Source organism: Lygodium microphyllum, chromosome 3, assembly GCF_053477565.2.
Source record: "Lygodium microphyllum isolate KBCC chromosome 3, Lygodium_microphyllum_v1.1.10, whole genome shotgun sequence".
Taxonomy (NCBI): Eukaryota; Viridiplantae; Streptophyta; class Polypodiopsida; order Schizaeales; family Lygodiaceae; genus Lygodium; species Lygodium microphyllum.
The window spans coordinates 171,070,528-171,087,881 of NC_141137.1; the positions used below are offsets into that span (position 1 = coordinate 171,070,528).

Here is a 17,354-nt window from a genome sequence, read left to right on the forward strand (position 1 = left end):
AATAATATCCGCAAGATACTCTTTACAAGAGCAGCGGCTCTGATACCATGTTAAGAAGACTGCTAGGGTTTGCACTGAGGACACAGAGTGTACGACCACGACAAAAACGCAAAGACACAGACACGAACACAGAGCGCAAAACTCAAAACTCAATCCCTAAATGCAAAACTCAAAACTCAAAAACAAAAACTCAACACAAACAGAAAAAGGGAGAGAGAGAACACAACTCTGAAGTGAATGAATGCTGTAAATGAATGTAAGAGTATACAATGTGCTCAAGGGCAGAGCAATGTCAGAGTGTGACGTCCACTGAAGACGGATCCCAAGTCTGCAACCACCAGTTGGAGTGTAGGAGTGCTGAATAGTGAATGGCAGCAGGCTGGTCACCAAAACGCAGCAGTCTGGAGGCTGGAAACGCAGCAATGTACCACCGATCGGGGGCTGGAAACTGTGCACAGTCTGCGGTAAACAGCAGGCTGAAACAGTGTCTGAGAGTGTCAGGGCTTGCAATGCTGAAAACGCAGGCTAGCTGACCCTAAAGATGATGGACAGCAAGTTGAACAACAGTCTGGGACAGTTTGGAGCAGTCGCTAGCAGCTGAGAGCTGTCACCTACAGCAATGGACAGGCTAAAGATGATGTGGCTGCAGTCGATGATCGCTGGACAACAAATGGAGGTGGGCTGCAGGCTAGAAACTGGGCGCCAACAGCAGCAGAGGGTGTGGGGGCTGATGTAACCTGCAAACAAGGATGATGGCTGAATGGGGGCAGCCTGTCTATTTATAGATGTGAAAGGGCGCCCCAAAAAGTAGTGTTTCCACTAAACTTTCTCGAAATTAGGGTTTCCACTGAACTCTCTCGAACCGCTCCCCGTTTTAGGGTTTTACTCTAAAAGAACATTTTTAGTGTGTTTTGGGGCTATTTAAGAGGCTAGTAATGCATATTTTAGCTCAACAGATGAATGCACCTGTCGTTTTCCTCCCTCTCTTACCAGTATCTACTACCTGCAAAAAGTAAGTGTCGAGTGGACATGAGACAAGTCTATTGATGATGCCCCGCTTCTTACGATCACTCCATCCGTCGATGAGAATGGAGCAACTATATTTTATCCATGTGGCCTGAATAGAATCAAGGGCTCTATCAATCCTCTCCTTCTCTTCATCAATCTTTTTCATCCTCGTGTCGTCGTATCGTGACACCGATCCATCCTTCACATGGACCCACATTGGCAATGGCTTTTACCATCTTCTTCCATTGCTCTTGCTTTAGGACATGTGAATGCAAGATTGCACTCAATCACCGTGCGTGCAATTTCAATGTCCACAAGTCATTGCCTTTCTCTAAGAAAGGTGACTGATCCACGCACATAACCGGGAGCTTGAGAGAGAGAGGATTCTCTCTCCGGTGCCACATGAGCCTCCACTCTTTGTCTTTTACTAGAGCCGGATGCGAACGTGGAGTCCCCCACCACCAATGGTATAGGCCTCTCCCGCATCGGTTAAAGATACGCCCACATTCGATGCTTCCTTATTAGTAGGCATAGGAGTTGGTGCCGATAAGCCACTTCCTCCACCTCTTGTGGATTCGCCTTTCATCTTGGAGAAAATCTCCTCCGTGATGTTTTGAGGGATCTCCTTACATGGAGCAACTTGTCCCTTCGTCTTGGAAAGATATTGGAGAAGCCAAGTTGCACCACTTGTATAGCGCTTCCCACAATACGTGCATGTCCCATGGTGGGACTTGGACTTCTTTGTGTCTCTCTCCACATGGATCGTGTGCAAATTGAAGGCCTTGTGCTTCTCACAAGTCATGGTTTCGATGATGGATGAAGAGGCCCGAGAGAGAGAGAGAGAGAGAGAGAGAGAGAGATGCTTGAGTCTTGAGTCTTGAAACTTGAAAGTTGAAAGAGGGGGAAGGGAGCTGGAAAAGGGGGTGAGATGAGGTATCCAAGGCTTCCCACCTCCCCAAAAATGCCATGCAAGCAAAACACACTGATTAAAGCGCAAGCAGAATGCAAGAGGATACGCAGATGCGGCAGCAAAAGTGGCCTTGTTTTTTCGCATGGATACGTACAGTACTATCCAGTACGGATCATATGGTATAATCAGTACCATGCGACATACAAAGATATCTATGATATCCATAAGAAGATATCCTAGATGTTGAGCTAAAAAATACATTATAAACTGATTGGCTCTTTATTACAGCCCCAAAACTCAAATTACTAAACTTTCATTAAAAAAGAAATACGTTCTTAGAGAGTGTCTATGTCCCATGAGCCAAATCCTAATTTGAGAGGATCCACTCATCTATAGATAGGCATGCTGTCCACCACTCAGCCCTATCCTTGTTTTGCAAATTGTTGGCACCTTGTCTCTACTGTCCAGTCCCCCGTCTTACAAAGGATATCTCAATTCAAGTTGCAATCTTTAGCCAAATGCATGTATCCAACCCTCTATCTGCTGCAAAATGCACCGGATTAAAGTGCAGGCCGAATGCAGGAGGATACGTAGACGCGGTAGCAAAAGTGGCCTTGTTTTTTCATATGGATACTTACGGTACCATATGGTACAATCAGTACCATACGACGTACAGAGACAACTATGATATCCATAAGAAGATATCCTAGATGTTGAGCTAAAAAATGCATTATAAACTCATTGGCTCTTTATTACAGCCCCAAAACTCAAATTACCAAACTTTCATTAAAAAAGAAATGTGTTCCTAGAGAGTGCCTATGTCCCATGAGCCTGTCCCATGAGCCAAATCCTAATTTGGGAGGATCCACTCATCTATAGATAGACATGCTGTCCACCACTCAGCCCTATCCTTGTTTTGCAAATTGTTGGCACCCCGTCTCTACTGTCTAATCCCCCGTCTTACAAAGGATATCTCAATTCAAGCTGCAGTCTTCAGCCAAATGCATGCATCCAACCCTCTATCTGCTGCATATAGCTGCTGGCAGCAGTTTTCAGCATGCTAAAGTGCTTCCAGCCATCACCATCAGTTGAGCAACCTTCTATTACTGCATTTGCTGCTGTACGGCCAGTCTTTTGCCTGTGTTCGCTGCTGTACAGCCCGTACCGGCTTGTGTTTGCAGCTCCCAGCCTGTCGCCAACCTGCCACATCATCATCAACAGCTGCATTTCAGTCTACTATAGCCACCTACCTCATTCAGCCTCTTTTCATCTTGCTTCCTACTGGTCGGAGCTGTCCCAATCACATCCACCCCACTAATCCAGACACTTCAGATCTGTGTTTGCTGCTGTTGTATGCATTAAGAGGCTGTTTGCTGTGTTTTGGGATCCATCAAAGTACGATACACTCTACAACTCATACTCTCTACCTTAGTCCTAGAGACCAGGAGTTCGAGGTTCAATATTCACCTTGCATAGTGTGTTTGCTGCATTAAGGATTGTATTTATTCATTATCATTTATTCATCTTTAGTATTCATTGTCTTTGAGTTACCTAACCCTACCAAGTTATTTTAGCAGTTTGTGCTTTGTTGTACAATTATGTTTGTTATCTATAGGTGAGTATTTCTTTCCATGGTATCAAAGCTAGGCACTCTATAAAGAAACCTATGCCCTTAATTGAAAGACTTTTCATTAGAAAGGGAAGATGACTACGAACACTTCCACACCACATCAATCTCTCCAATATGTCCTATGCTGAGAACCAAGCAAGAGTGGGCTTCACAGCTTGCCAAACACATTGCACACTCATGAAGAGACTTCTAACTATCATGGAGTCTAGAGGCCCTTTGAGATTTCACTGGCTGAGTGCGACTTGATTCTCGTGCATCGAGCCCAGCAAGCCATTGAAGGTAAATATGTCATTTGCCCTTTAGACAATACTCATAAATCTAAAGATGTTGCACGATCATCGGAGCCTCCATTAGGGATGTGCCCCCCCTATCGGAGAAAGAGATACCATGTATGTTCCATTCTTCCAACCCAATACATCCACTCCAATACAAGGTACACAAGTTCCTACTTCTGACCCTTTTTTCTTTTGCTTATACATCCATGCAAGATTCTAGAACAGGTTATGAAAAAGATAGATTTTAGTTTGTTGACTATGGAATAAGTCTTGAAGAAGACCAATTTCAGTACGTAAACACAAGAAGAGGTGCCTATAAGAAAAGATCAATGAACCCTTTTGTAAGTTTTTCTTCTTCATTTTTTCCTTCCAATTTTGCATCTCGTGGTCAACTAAAGCTGATCACAATTTCAAATCCACCCACCCCACCCTTTTCTTCTAGTACACCCACATCTGCATTTACACCATTTTCCACATCATTCACCATTCCACTTGTACAACTACACACCACACTAGCAGAACCTTCAAACATAAGTACATTCTATCACTTTAGATCCTCTACTTTTGCACATCCAAGTGGTGGAGATGAACCAAGGGGGAGAGGGTTAATCTCCAACCCAACCATCCATGCAGACCTATTTGCACAGGTATCCACCCCACTTGTCTCAAGCCCAATCCTATTCTCCCATCATACACATGCCCACACAATTGTCTCAAGCCCAACCCTATTCTCCCATCATACAGATGGCCACACAGTTTGCCAACATGACAATACCTAGTGGGCTTTCCTATACCTTTTTGGCATGTGGACCATCCACAAGTCAATCACAGGCTTTAGGGCATGCCTCTAGAGTCACCATGCCAAGCACTTCAATGCCTCATGTAGCACCTAGTTACCATTCTTTCTATCCTATGCCACTCACCTATCCCCCTCCTCATCAAACCATCCATCCATCTACATTAGACAAGAATGTGTTTATGGATAATACTCGTGTTAACAGGTTGAACTTTACCACTTGGTCTAATTTGATGCGGCATGTCTTGGATTCCCAAGGCTTGTGGGAACTTGTTTGGGGGTAGGAACCTCAGTCTGACCGCCGTCGCGATTCTCATATATGGTAGTTTGTCTCAAAAGAGCAGAAATGCCATAGCCATAGCCCAATTGCTATAGGGTGTTATGCCTAAATCTCACTCTCAACTCCAATACTTTCACCTTGCCTCCGAGTGCTGGGTATATCTAGCCCATTGCCATGCAACTCGCAATCATACTCCAAGAATCAACCTTGACAATGAGCTCCAAGAGTTCAAAACCACTAAGAGGCATGATTTGATTGTCAAGTTTGTTGATGAATATCATTGATTGCTCATTAAATTCGCCACCACTATCTTCACACTTCTCAACATCACACGAAGACCGAATTAGTCTCCTCTTCCTCCCTTGGCCTTGACATCCAAGGTTGTGAGGGATTTCCTACCCTCTTTTGGTATTCTACAAGATGCGGCACTTGTCTTTGACATCGGCCTCCCTACCCTATTGTACCTCCCCTTTCCATTGCATGATCATCATCATCTTTGTATTAGGGCGCTTCGGCAAGTGAATAATTTCCCTAGGAGGAGCACTGCCCAAGTGGCACTTTTGCATGCACATTCTCATCATGTAGCATACTACTTTGCACCTTATTGTGCAAGAGCACCCATGAACAGAACTTGAGCTATCTCCACTAGCGCTTCTTCCCACCACACTACCATTCTTCATCACCACATTAGTACTTTCTCACCTTTTCCCTCATCATCAACAACTTCGAGTAGTTGGGACAGCTTGTTCATTTTGCAATGTGTTGGATCTAACCATCCCTCTCATTCTTCCCTCAAGACACAATTACTTGATAGACCATAAACCATATCTTTCCTACCCAAAAAAAAGGGGGGTTCATTGTAGTTCCATCCACCTTTGCACGACTTAGTAGGCCACTAGGTAGTCGACATACACTCCTTTGTCCAATGTCCTAGCCACTTTGGGGTGATCACTTGGACTCCCTTGGTAAGATAAATATCGCCTCTATAATCTCATTAGGCCATTGGGCAGCCACCAATGAGCAAAGGTCTCTCTGAAACGAGATAACCAATAAAACAGGCTTCTCCATCACATGGAGGACGTAGTAGAGGACTCTAATGTTTTAACTCCATTCTTCGCTCCCAGACGAATGTGAGGGCATTTCTTCCAACATTTCTTCTAGAGATGAGTCTTCTTCGCACAGTGGAGGCTACTTAGGCTATTAGCAATCATGTATAACGTATGTGGTCATCTCTTGCTTGTGAGCCTCTATCTGAGTCAGACAAGGACATTAGGATCTCTAACATTGTATTTGTTTATCATTTTATGTGTTTTAGACACTTTAGATGGAAGGCAGATTAGTACAATTAGTTTTGGGCACTTTTGGCCATTTTCAAGAGTTTGACCATATTTAGGATTTTCCCACATTTTTGCCTATACATAGGCAGCCTACCCTCCTACTCTCATTATCCATCATTGATCCTTCATGACTATCCAGTTCCCACACTAAGGCATAGAGCTGCATGTTGGGGCTAACTGTTGCAGCCTTGTACATTCAGCCATTGCAGTCGCATTGTTACTTCTCTCTCCTGCGTCCTCTTTTTATTTCCTCCTAAAACTAGCCTTCCTTCTCGGATAGGGTGGTAAATAACCTGACTTAACACTAATTACAGCAAGCATAAAATTCACATAAACTGAAATACACATTTTGTTGGCCCCAAAACTTGCGCCTCTTGTGGTATTTCTTTAACTTTTATTGCAAATGGATGGAGTACAACTGAGATCCTCTGGCTTTCCCTACAAATCCAAGTGTCTCTTGCTGCCAAAATTGACTGGCAAGCCTCCAAACCAATTTGCCCCTCGGTTTGTTTGGAGATTAGCCTTTATCCTGCTAATTGAGAGACAATTTCAGCACCAAATCCGATATCGGTTGGCTGGCCTCTTGAATCTCCCTAAAATTCCTCAATTTCAGCTGCAAGAATTCAAGCCCTAGGTCCTCAATTCAAAACACACATCCCGAGGCGGTTGTCAAAACCCTAATTTCTACCGTAAATTAGGGTTTACAACAAAGATTGACTGAAATCTCTTTCTCTTATGACTCAAACTACTGGAAAATACTTTGAGAGACGGTTAGGGGATGAGAGAGAAGGTTGTAGAGAGAAATTTTAGAGATTCATCGCAAGAAACACTAAGAAATTGTTGTTGCCCTACTCAAATAGCCATGGAAGCTATCATCTATAACTTAGGACCACCAAACAGATTGTTGCCCCATCCTATATGCTATCATCTACACTAGAAGGACCTTAGGCTGCAGTCACCAGCTCCTTGAGGACTCCAAATTGCTCCCACTTGCTATAGGATTGATCCTTGGTGGCTGTAAATCACATCAACAACCTCTCCTTGCTCTCTCACAAACTCCACCAACCCTTAAAAACGTTTTTTCCACTTGCATTGGCAAGCTTTACTAAGTAGTAACCTTCTAATCCCATTTTTCAACATTGTTTAGGTTATTAAATTAATTTTCAGAATATTAATTCTGAAATTCTAATGCTCAAAAAATCAATTTCGCTAGCCAATAATTTAATTGGCTAGGCCAATTTGTATTCTAAGTATCCCTCAGTAGTTATTAACCCTTAGACCGGTATTAATTAATTGATTAATGCCTAGTCTCTAATGTCACCATTGATATTAGTGCCCAATAAATTGGTCTAGACCCAAATTTGACGGCAGATGCCACCTGATGCTTGTCGAACATAACTTATTACAACTTTTGTCTTTGGCATCCATTGCATCCTCGAGGTCCTTCACCCACTGCATCCTCAAGGTCCTTGGCCTGTTACCATAAAATAACTGCCATGTACATCACATATACTAACAACCTTGCACATTTGATTAATAGCTTAATCAAATGTTATCAGCAAGATTAGAGCATCTCAAAATTTCACATCCCCGTGACAAACCTCCCCCTTGAAATCCCTGCAATCATCCTCAATTGCACTCCATTGTGCCAAAGGAAAAGCATATTGTACTCAAATTTGCATAAGGCATCACAATCACAACATTCGCCACTATTGTCCAACCATGCCATATGCCCCAAACTTGCGAAAATTTCCAACCAACATAAACATTATATAATCTAAAATACAGTTCAGAACTGTTACTAGAAACCCATTAGATACATCCATAACTCATCTTTCTCAATTGTTCTAACTTCAGAACCATAGTAAATTAATTTTCAAAATATTATTCTAGTGCTCAAATAAATCAATTTCACCAGCCAATAATTAAATTGGCTAGACCAATTTATCTTCCAAGTATCCCTCAACAGTTATTGACCCTTAAACCAATATTAATTAATTGATTAATGCCTAGTCTCTAATGATTGGCATTAGTGGCCAATAAATTGGTCTAGGCCCAAATCTAATGTCAGGTGCCACCTAGTACTTATCAGACATAACTTATTATAACTTTTGCCTTTAGCACTCATTGCATCCTTGGGATCCTTAGCCTGTTACCATGAAATAATTGCCATGTGCATCACATGTGCTAACAACCTTGCACATTTAATTAATAACTTAATCAAATGTTATCGACAAGATTTTATGTCCCCGTAACACCTCCTTGTCAGAAGTGGAGCAGCGATGGAAGCATAAACATGTGCTGAAATAAACTCCTGAAACACAAGACAAAAAGAAAAAAGAAAAGAACACGATACAAATGAGAACTCAGATGTATGCACGGGAAATGGAATCCATATATCTGAACACGAGACAGTCGCATACAACAGTGAGTCACTAGCTGCGTGGGCACTGGCACTGGCACTGGCTCTGGCTCCTCTCTCCACAGAGTCTGCAGATAGTGAAGTGACTGACTGAGGAGGAGCCACTGAGTATAAATAGGCTGAGAAAGTGGGGAGCAATAATGCTGGTCGGGGACAGCATTTAATGCTGGCCGACTGGTGCATAAAAATGCTCCACTGGCATAAAATGCCACACTAGAAAAAAACCTAAAATACCTAATAAAAATGCCCAGCCCAGATCAAGCTCAAACTCACACATGAGCTGACAAATACTCTGCTAACACCCTCTCTCAAATCATGGGTGATCTGATACAATACAATGAAAAGGAATCAAAAACTATACAACATAGAACCACCAAGTAGAACCATGGATACCCAAGCAGTGGGTGATCAAGCCACCACCAAGGTGCCTCGGAGAGAACCTAATGTCAATGTCGATCGTACCAAACACCTGAAAATAGAGAAGATTATAGAATGTCTCTGTGTCCTGCACCAATGTCTCGTAGTAGCATACAAGACCATCCTATCAAAAATGCCCCTGAACATAGGTGACCATGGATTTCCCGCCTTTGGCCAGACCACCAAAGTGTCCCCTCATGTGAGCTCCAGACGAAAGCCACCCGCTCTCGGTCAGATAACCAGCTCATCATGAACCTGGATGTCAATTCCAGCTCTAGGATTTTATACCACCAGACTGAAATCGATGCGTCAGGAACGTCCCTCTCTGGAACCTATGCACCTGTATAAAAGTATAGATGAGGCGCGGCTGCCCCATCTGAACACCCGCTCACACTCCCTCTCTGGCACAAGAGAGTCGTGAGGGATGACCTCATCACCACCACTAGAAAGCAGCCGAGGAAGGGGCCACCAAGCCCTTCCTGCGATCCGAAGAAGAGGATCCCTTCCGCGCCTTGGACTTCACCTTGGTCGAAGGATCTGAGTCGGAGTCTGATGAAGAAGAGGACTCATCGGCAGAGTCAACATCCCGCTTCTTCTGCTGCCCCTTCTTCCTGGAAGCCGCTAACGTCTTGCAGTCCTTCCGCAAATGTCCCTTCTTGCCACAGTGGTAACACTGGGCCTTCGACTTCTTCTTCCTGTCACCCCTCTCTGAAGCTACATAAGCCTCGCCTCCATAATGTGCCGGAAGCCGCCCCTGTAATCTCAAGGATGTCTCATGCTCAAGAAGCATCGAGGTCATATGTGTAAAACTGACAGGAGTCGATGATGTCTGCTCCCGCAAAGCATTGGCCACTCCATCAAACTCCGAGGGAAGCTTGTAGAGGACTGTCCCGACGAGATGCGCCTCGGGAAGAGCAGATTACATGTGCCGAAGCTGGTCCTGTACCTGCGTAACACGAAGAAGAAAAGACTGAATAGTATCTTTCGGCTCAAACTTCATCTGCTGGAGCTGGCCATAAAGTGTGACTGCCCGCATGGTGGAAGGTGCCTCGTACATCTGCTACAACTTCTGTCATACTTCAGGAGATGTCCTACAGGAGGTAACTGCCGGTAAGACCGCTTTAGAAATACACCGAAGCAACGCCGAGTAAGCACGGGCATCATCCGAGTCCCATGTGAGCACCGCTTCCTCATGGTTGTCCTCATCAAAGGCTTCAGGAAGGGGAAAAGGACGGAGAGGTCGAGAAATAGCTCCACAGACAATGTGCCATAACCGCTTCTGCACAAACCAAGCTTTCAAGACAACACTCCATGTGAGATAATCAGGTCCATGTAACTTATCATCAGTGGAAGTGCACGGAGGAGCCATATGGAGAGGATAAGAAGAGAAGTAGAGAAGAGATGGAATTTAGAGAGGAAACACAACCAAAACACAAGCACAGATTGCAGAAAATGAGAGTTCACATGCAATAAAACCCAAAATCTGATCAATAGAAGACAAAATCTGCGGCAAAAAGTCAAAAAATCAATCAAAAACTGCCAAAAACAACAAAAACGGCCTGAAGTAACAGTCACCCAGCTACGAGAGACGCTGAATCAGCAAAACGCAGGCTGTAAACTGGAGAAAAACAGGTAAAAAACTGTCGCCAGCAGCTGCAGATGAAAAACGCAGGCAGCAGAGGGTGCGTAGGAAGCAGGCGATGGCAAAACTGCAAAAAACGCAGCCTGAAAACAGCCCCAAAAGAGCTCGCCTGGCTGCGACATTAGTCGTCTGATCAGCAGGGGTACAAAACAGTCCTGAAATCAGCAAGAAAACACAGCAGAAACAGAAATCCTGAAAACTGATACCATGTCAGAAGTGGAGCAGCGGTGGAAGCATAAACAAGTGCTGAAATAAACTGCTGAAACACAAGACAAAAAGAGAAAAGAAAAGAACACGATACAAATGAGAACTCAGATGTATGCACGGGAAATGGAATCCATATATCTGAACACGAGACAGTCGCATACAACAGTGAGTCACTGGCTGCGTGGGCACTGGCACTGACTCTGGCTCCTCTCTCCACAGAGTCTGCAAATGGTGAAGTGACTGACTGAGGAGGAGCCACTGAGTATAAATAGGCTGAAAAAGTGGGGAGCAATAATGCTGGTCAGACAGCATTTAATGCTGGCCGACTGTTGCATAAAAATGCTCCACTGGCATAAAATGCCACACCAGAAAAAAACCTAAAATACCTAATAAAAATGCCCAGTTCAGATCAAGCTCAGACTCACACATGAGCTGACAAATACTCTGCTAACACTCCTCCTTTCCATATTCACTTGCCTCTTTCTATTGCGCACTCTCATATGATATCAAACCCACACGTAGGAGCTAAAGATCTTGAAGAGGAGCGCGTTGTCCATGACAAAACTTGCCGAGCAGTATCCATATGTGCTGCAAACCTTGCATTTGTAGTTGAACCTTGCAAGGTGGCCTATTCCCAGCCCATTTCAGTCTACTTCTACCGAGGCAGATTTGCATTTTGTACCTGGGTGGCACATTTGTAGAGTGGGCAGCATGATTACAAGCAGACATAGCTCTTTCTTTGTTGCATTTAAATTTTACCTATTGGCTAGTCTTTTTAGACCACGGTGACCTTTTTTTTGGTGGTGTGATGCCTCTTTGTCAGGCTTGATGCAGGTCAGATCTGCATTTACTATAGGCATTATGCTTCTGAGCACTCCTAGTACAATATGAGCCCTTGGATTGGTTGTATTTATAGGCTAAAGACCTGTATTCATATGTGTTTACTACTCCCTCCTCCTACTCCACATCGAGTCATCTCTCTCACCTCCAGTACTCCCCATCTACACTGTTGTACATCAGTCCTCTTTAATCAGCACACCCATGGACCCGACACAGGTGGAGGAATCCCAGTTGGAGCATTTTCTTTGTTTTCTTGCAAGTATTTCTTGAAGGACATCTATGGCCAATGTGTATGCTATGTGGGATTGTGTGATTCAAGACTATTTGACCGACCACCATCCTATCACTCTTTCCTGTAATATTCTTTCGAGGCCTCTAGTCCCCAATTGGCATAGATGGCATCTCTTGAGCAAGTGCCAATTGTTAGCCTGCTCTTTATCATTCTCAGTCTGTCATCTCCTGGTTGTGAGCTCCTGTCAGAGTTTGACAGGAGACAGAGGAGCTCTGTCAGTCCTTTAGTGGCTATTTTCATCAGTCCAAAGCCTGCGGGAGACACACAGCCCATACTGGGCTGTTTTTGTGCAGTCGGCCCAGTTTTCTGGGCAGGTCGGCCAGATCTCGCCAAAGTCGGCCAGATCTGGCTGGTCGGCCAAATCTGGCTGGTTGGCCAAATCTGGCCAGGTCGGCCAGATTTGGCAGGTCGGCCAGTTCACTGGCCTGGGGGCTATATACAGCAGCCCCCCCAGTCATTCCAGCATTGTATTCTGCAGGTACAGCACTGTCTCCGTCGTCTCCCGCTCCGGCATTGGTGCTGCCATTGCTTCCAGTCTGTTCTGGTGCCCTCACTGACGCTCCGGGCTGCGTGCAGGGACTGCTCTGTCCATTTCAGTGTATTCAGCATTCATCTCAGTCAGTGCAGACTTTCTTCCTTCATTCCCTGCTTTCTCTCTCCTCTCCTCTGCGTTCGTGTTCTTCTTCCGTTGCGCACTCTCACACCAATCCTACCCTCTCTAACTACATCTGACAAGCCAGACGGGATGAACTACCCTCTATGGTCGTGCCGTATAGTGTCTTCTCAACAACTATGACCTTTGGGGTTTTGTTATTGTTCCTATAACCCACCCTACCATGGAACCTCATAATGATGTGACTGCGGAGTCAGCAGCTTTATGGGATCAATTGAATGCTAGAGCCCACTCTTTTCTCCCTTTGAGTTGTAAAGATTATATGCTCATGTATGTTAGACGTATCCACACCGCTACCAAGATTTGGAGGAGACTGGCATCTCTCTTTCAGATCCAAACATTTACGCAACGATTATCTCGAGTTGAAGCTACGACAACTTTTTGTCACGCTGATTATTCTGTGATGAGGGATCACATCCACACGATAGAGGAGATTCACAATGAGCTTTCATCCCTTGGTACGAAAATTTCTTCAAAGGACCTAACTGTGACACTTCTCTCACATCTTCTGTCGCCGAAATATGATGTATTCTATACTCGTCTTCTCACTTCTTGTAGCCAGCACACTCACTTGGAAGGTGCTAGTCCCATTGATGCTTGAGCAAGATGCGTGTCATAGTGAGACAGATTCTTGCAAAGCGTGTGCACATGGCTATTCTTATGCAGATCATCGAAGGACACTAGGAGCTCTGACATTGTATTTGTCAGTCATTTTATGTGTTTTAGACACTTTAGATGGAGGGTAGATTAGTGCATTTCTTTTTGGGCACTTTTCGCCAATTTTAGGGGTTTGACCACATAGGCTTCTCTAAATCTATGTTAGAGCCTGAGAAAGACTCCAAATGAGTAATCTATTTCTTCTTCTTGTTCTTGGCCTGTTTGCTGCCCCCTCCCGAACCTACAATAAAGCCCTAGTAAGGCTGGATCCAGTGGTACCAATCTCCTTGAATCGCTCTTTGTGCTCCAAAAGAAGCAGAGCTAGCTCTTCCATAGAAGAGTCTCCCAAAACCTAGAGGCAAGCAACTTGGTGTGGAAGATACCATACTTGGGAGATGGCAGCTAAGTAATAAGAATCATTGCCGTGTCCTTTGATGAGATAGTCATACTGAGGGATGCAAGCTCATCTCGCATATCCTCCATCTTGTTTAGATAATCCTGTATAAAAGGGGAATCATCAACAGAAAGGATTCGGAGTCTCTTCTCTATGGTGATATAGTAGGCAAAGGTCTTCCGGTGGTACACAAAAGAAAGCTTCATCCACACCGTTGCGGTCTGAAGTTTGCACACATACACAAGGACAAAATCCTACAAACTCATAAAGAGAAAAGATCACAATCTAGAATTGAGCCGATCCCAAAGGGCTGCATAGTCCATGATAAAACCAATGCGGGGATCCTCCATTGGAAGGAGGATTGGGGAAGCAACAAACTCCCATAAGTCGAAGGTGTCAAGGATACACTCCATGTTGCAGGACCAAAGGGAGGAGTTTACACCATCAAGTTGTCGATCTTCTTTGGGGAGAGAAGAAAGCATCAGCACCTGAACAAAAGAGGCCATTAAGGCCGAACAAGATCTATAGTACAAGCCCTATGAGAAAGATGTAGAGAAGTGGTGGGGGGCACTCCAATCTTCTCGATCTATCAAAGCGAAAATGATGCTTTGAATGTCGATCTTTGTGTCGCTTTTCACAACAGTTTGATAAATGTGACCACCCAACCATCGACGGAAGACTAAATAGCCTCCACATTTGAATCATCAAACCTGTCAAACTAGTAATCCATAACTCTTCAAAAGAACATGCAAGCACACTAGGATGGTAATAATAATGTAGTGTTGATACACTATCAAGAAAAAAAAAAGAGAAGAGATCAAGAGTCAACTAATTCGAGTCGCGCTTCAACTTGCACAAATAAAAAAGGCAAAGATAACTCTCCATGAGAAATAGAAACATGGTCGTCAATAGGTGTGAGGACAATTGAGAGCTGCATACACAAGCTTATAGCAAACAATTGCATCAAGCCTAACATGAGCCATTAACTTGGTAGAGAATAAGACCCAAAGACTCCATGAAGGAATACAAATGAGTTGTGTGACCTTATATAATGAAAGCTAGCTCAAAGTCCAAGTTGACAATTACAAATATGTGATGGCCAAGCGATAGTAACTTTTCAAACTGGTAGAACAACTAGCTCATAGATTGAGTGTATCACCTATGTACAAAGTTGATTCAGTCACATGACAAGGGAGAGAACTGAAGTTACTTTCAACTTTCAGGTATCTAACAACCATGACTAGATAGGCTTGACACCTTGATTTGTAGGAGCCATAACTTTTGGTGTAGAACTCCAATTTGAGTTATTAAGTTCTCTAAATCTATCTATGAGAGCTGAATTTTCCAAATAATTAATAATAATAAGATTAGGAAGTCTTCAAAAAAAGTTATTGTAGTTAGGTAAAATTGAACTATCTATTACAACATGTAAAGACTATTCACATGCTTGTTGAAGTTGACTTTTGATACTTCAACAGTCCCCCCCTAAAAGTTTTTTGATGTCTGGATGCGGAATGGAGAGTAAATCAGCTACACCCTGCAAAAGAAAGTTGTAGTTGCCCCACAAACTTCATAGAAGGCCTGATCAATGCAGAAAATCTGCATTCTTCACAAAAGATCTGCTCCAAACAGCAAGCTAAGTGGGGTTGCCTCTTCATAGAACCTCCATAGTCCTCACTTTGGGTCCAATACCATGTGAGGGTTTGCAATGAAACATGGAGAGAGAAGGGAAGAGCAAGACTGCAATGAAAGCAAATAATGGAAGGAGAAAATCTGCACTGGACTGAATTAAAGTTGAATACAAAAGAGGACTGATCAGTCCCTACAAGTAGCTCAAGACGTCAGTGAGGGCAACAAATCAAACTGATGACAGAAGGCAGCACCTACATCAAAGTGACCTGAAACCTGCAAAGGAAAAGCTGACTGACCAGCCAAGTGTGAGAGAGGGCTATAAATAGCCATAAATAGCCAAATCTGGCCGACTTGCTCCAAGAGGCCTAAAATATGCTGGCCAACCAGCACAAAAACAATAAAATAATGCTGGTAAAAATAAACAACATGCCACCCATAATAAATGCACGCTGCCCACCCCACTGGCCACTGAAAAAGAAATGCAGGACTGGAAATAAACCTCAACCAGTGTGAACACACCTAAGACCGACTGAAAACGAAATGCAGGGGATAGAAAGAGCCGCCTCCTTGTAAACACATGACAGACTGAGTGTCACACCTCCTATTGTTCTCATCTGAATCATACCGAGGCTCACATGCAGGAGATGACTTTGCCCAACACACATGAATGCTAACAAAAGTATGCCTGTTCATCTTAAGCGTGCCAAGTTGTTCGAAGAAAGGCAAAGTTGTTCGCACACAATCATTAGTAGTGAGTTACCAACTTGGCGGTCAAGTGAAATCCAATAAAGTTGCATGTATCGGACCTGTTTATCACACCTTTAGAAATAAGCTCCTGCTGCTATTTTCTTTTTGAGGACATTTTGCTTGCACATATGCAAAGCATAGAGAGCAGATAACACGTGCTTCCGACTCTCGGCCAGCCAGCTCTAGATCAAACGAAACAAGTTCCTCCATGGCCAACATTTACTATCTCGAATTATGCCCTCCGATTGGTGCCATATGAAGGGATGCCCCCAAGCTCAAGAATGGCGCCAGCGTCAGGGTGTCAGAAAATTGTGTGTTCTATCCCATTTTCACTCACAGACCGGGTGCTGTGCTTCTCAAATTTCACTCAGCGCGTATCTGATCTCTGTGAAGCATTTTGATTCCACACAAGAAAAGGTCCATATGTAATTTATCGATGCATTTTGGTAGTACAACCATGATTCCAAGCAGGGGATTGAATGTCAGTGAGGTAGTAACCGCTATGGAATGGCCCCAGCAACAGGGCCGAGACAACCACGGTCTTTTCTTGGGTTTGACGGTGCATGTAGCTCACTAAAGGGCGGAGAGGCGGAGCTTACCTGCATCTTGAGGTTAGTCGGAGAAGAACATGCCAACTTAACGGCGTGGCCAAAGCCCAATTGATGGTATGCATGAGAAGCGCCTGCCAAGCTTGCAGCTGCCCATGGCTGCTGGGGATGGTGCACCCTCCATGTCATCTTCTCTAACAGCCAGCCAGGACTTACCGAACATGCAACATTCCAAACTATGGCCCCGATTACTTGTCATGCTTACACATAAAACTATAGCAATTTTCGAAGGCCCGATTCACACGAGTCCAAAGGGAGGCGGTGCAATCCAGATTTGTGGGTACGGACCAAACTTAATGAACAACTTTTATCCAAAACAAGAGTGCCTTCCATTTGGCACTCATCTAGTGGTGATGATAGCTATTCGTTCATTTGACCATGCCATGGGGAACTAAATTATGCCCGTTGGCTTTTAGTTGTTGTTGTGGATACTTTTTGAACCACTTAAGAGTTGGGCATGTTAGCAGCATGCCCTTGGATGCTTCCTTTGTTAGAAAGTTAAATATGAATTGCATGAGAACGTTAAAGAGATTAATGGCTCCCATGTGATGAATGATGGCATGCAAAATGAATGGAAGATAATGAAG

At 43.9% G+C, this 17,354-nt stretch overlaps 1 protein-coding gene across 3 annotated transcripts in view; it reads right to left on the reverse strand.

The window, feature by feature from the left end:
• Positions 1 to 16,966, reverse strand: part of LOC148039172 (protein SHORT HYPOCOTYL IN WHITE LIGHT 1-like) — a 51,462-nt gene extending 34,496 nt beyond the window's left edge. For all 3 annotated transcript variants that reach the window (XM_087675063.1, XM_087675064.1, XM_087675065.1), the window contains exon 1: positions 16,759 to 16,966. In XM_087675063.1, the coding sequence (XP_087531189.1) occupies positions 16,759 to 16,896 (138 nt within the window). In that variant the 5' untranslated portion in view covers positions 16,897 to 16,966. The remainder of the gene's footprint in view (positions 1 to 16,758) is intronic.
• Positions 16,967 to 17,354: the final 388 nt, after the last annotated feature.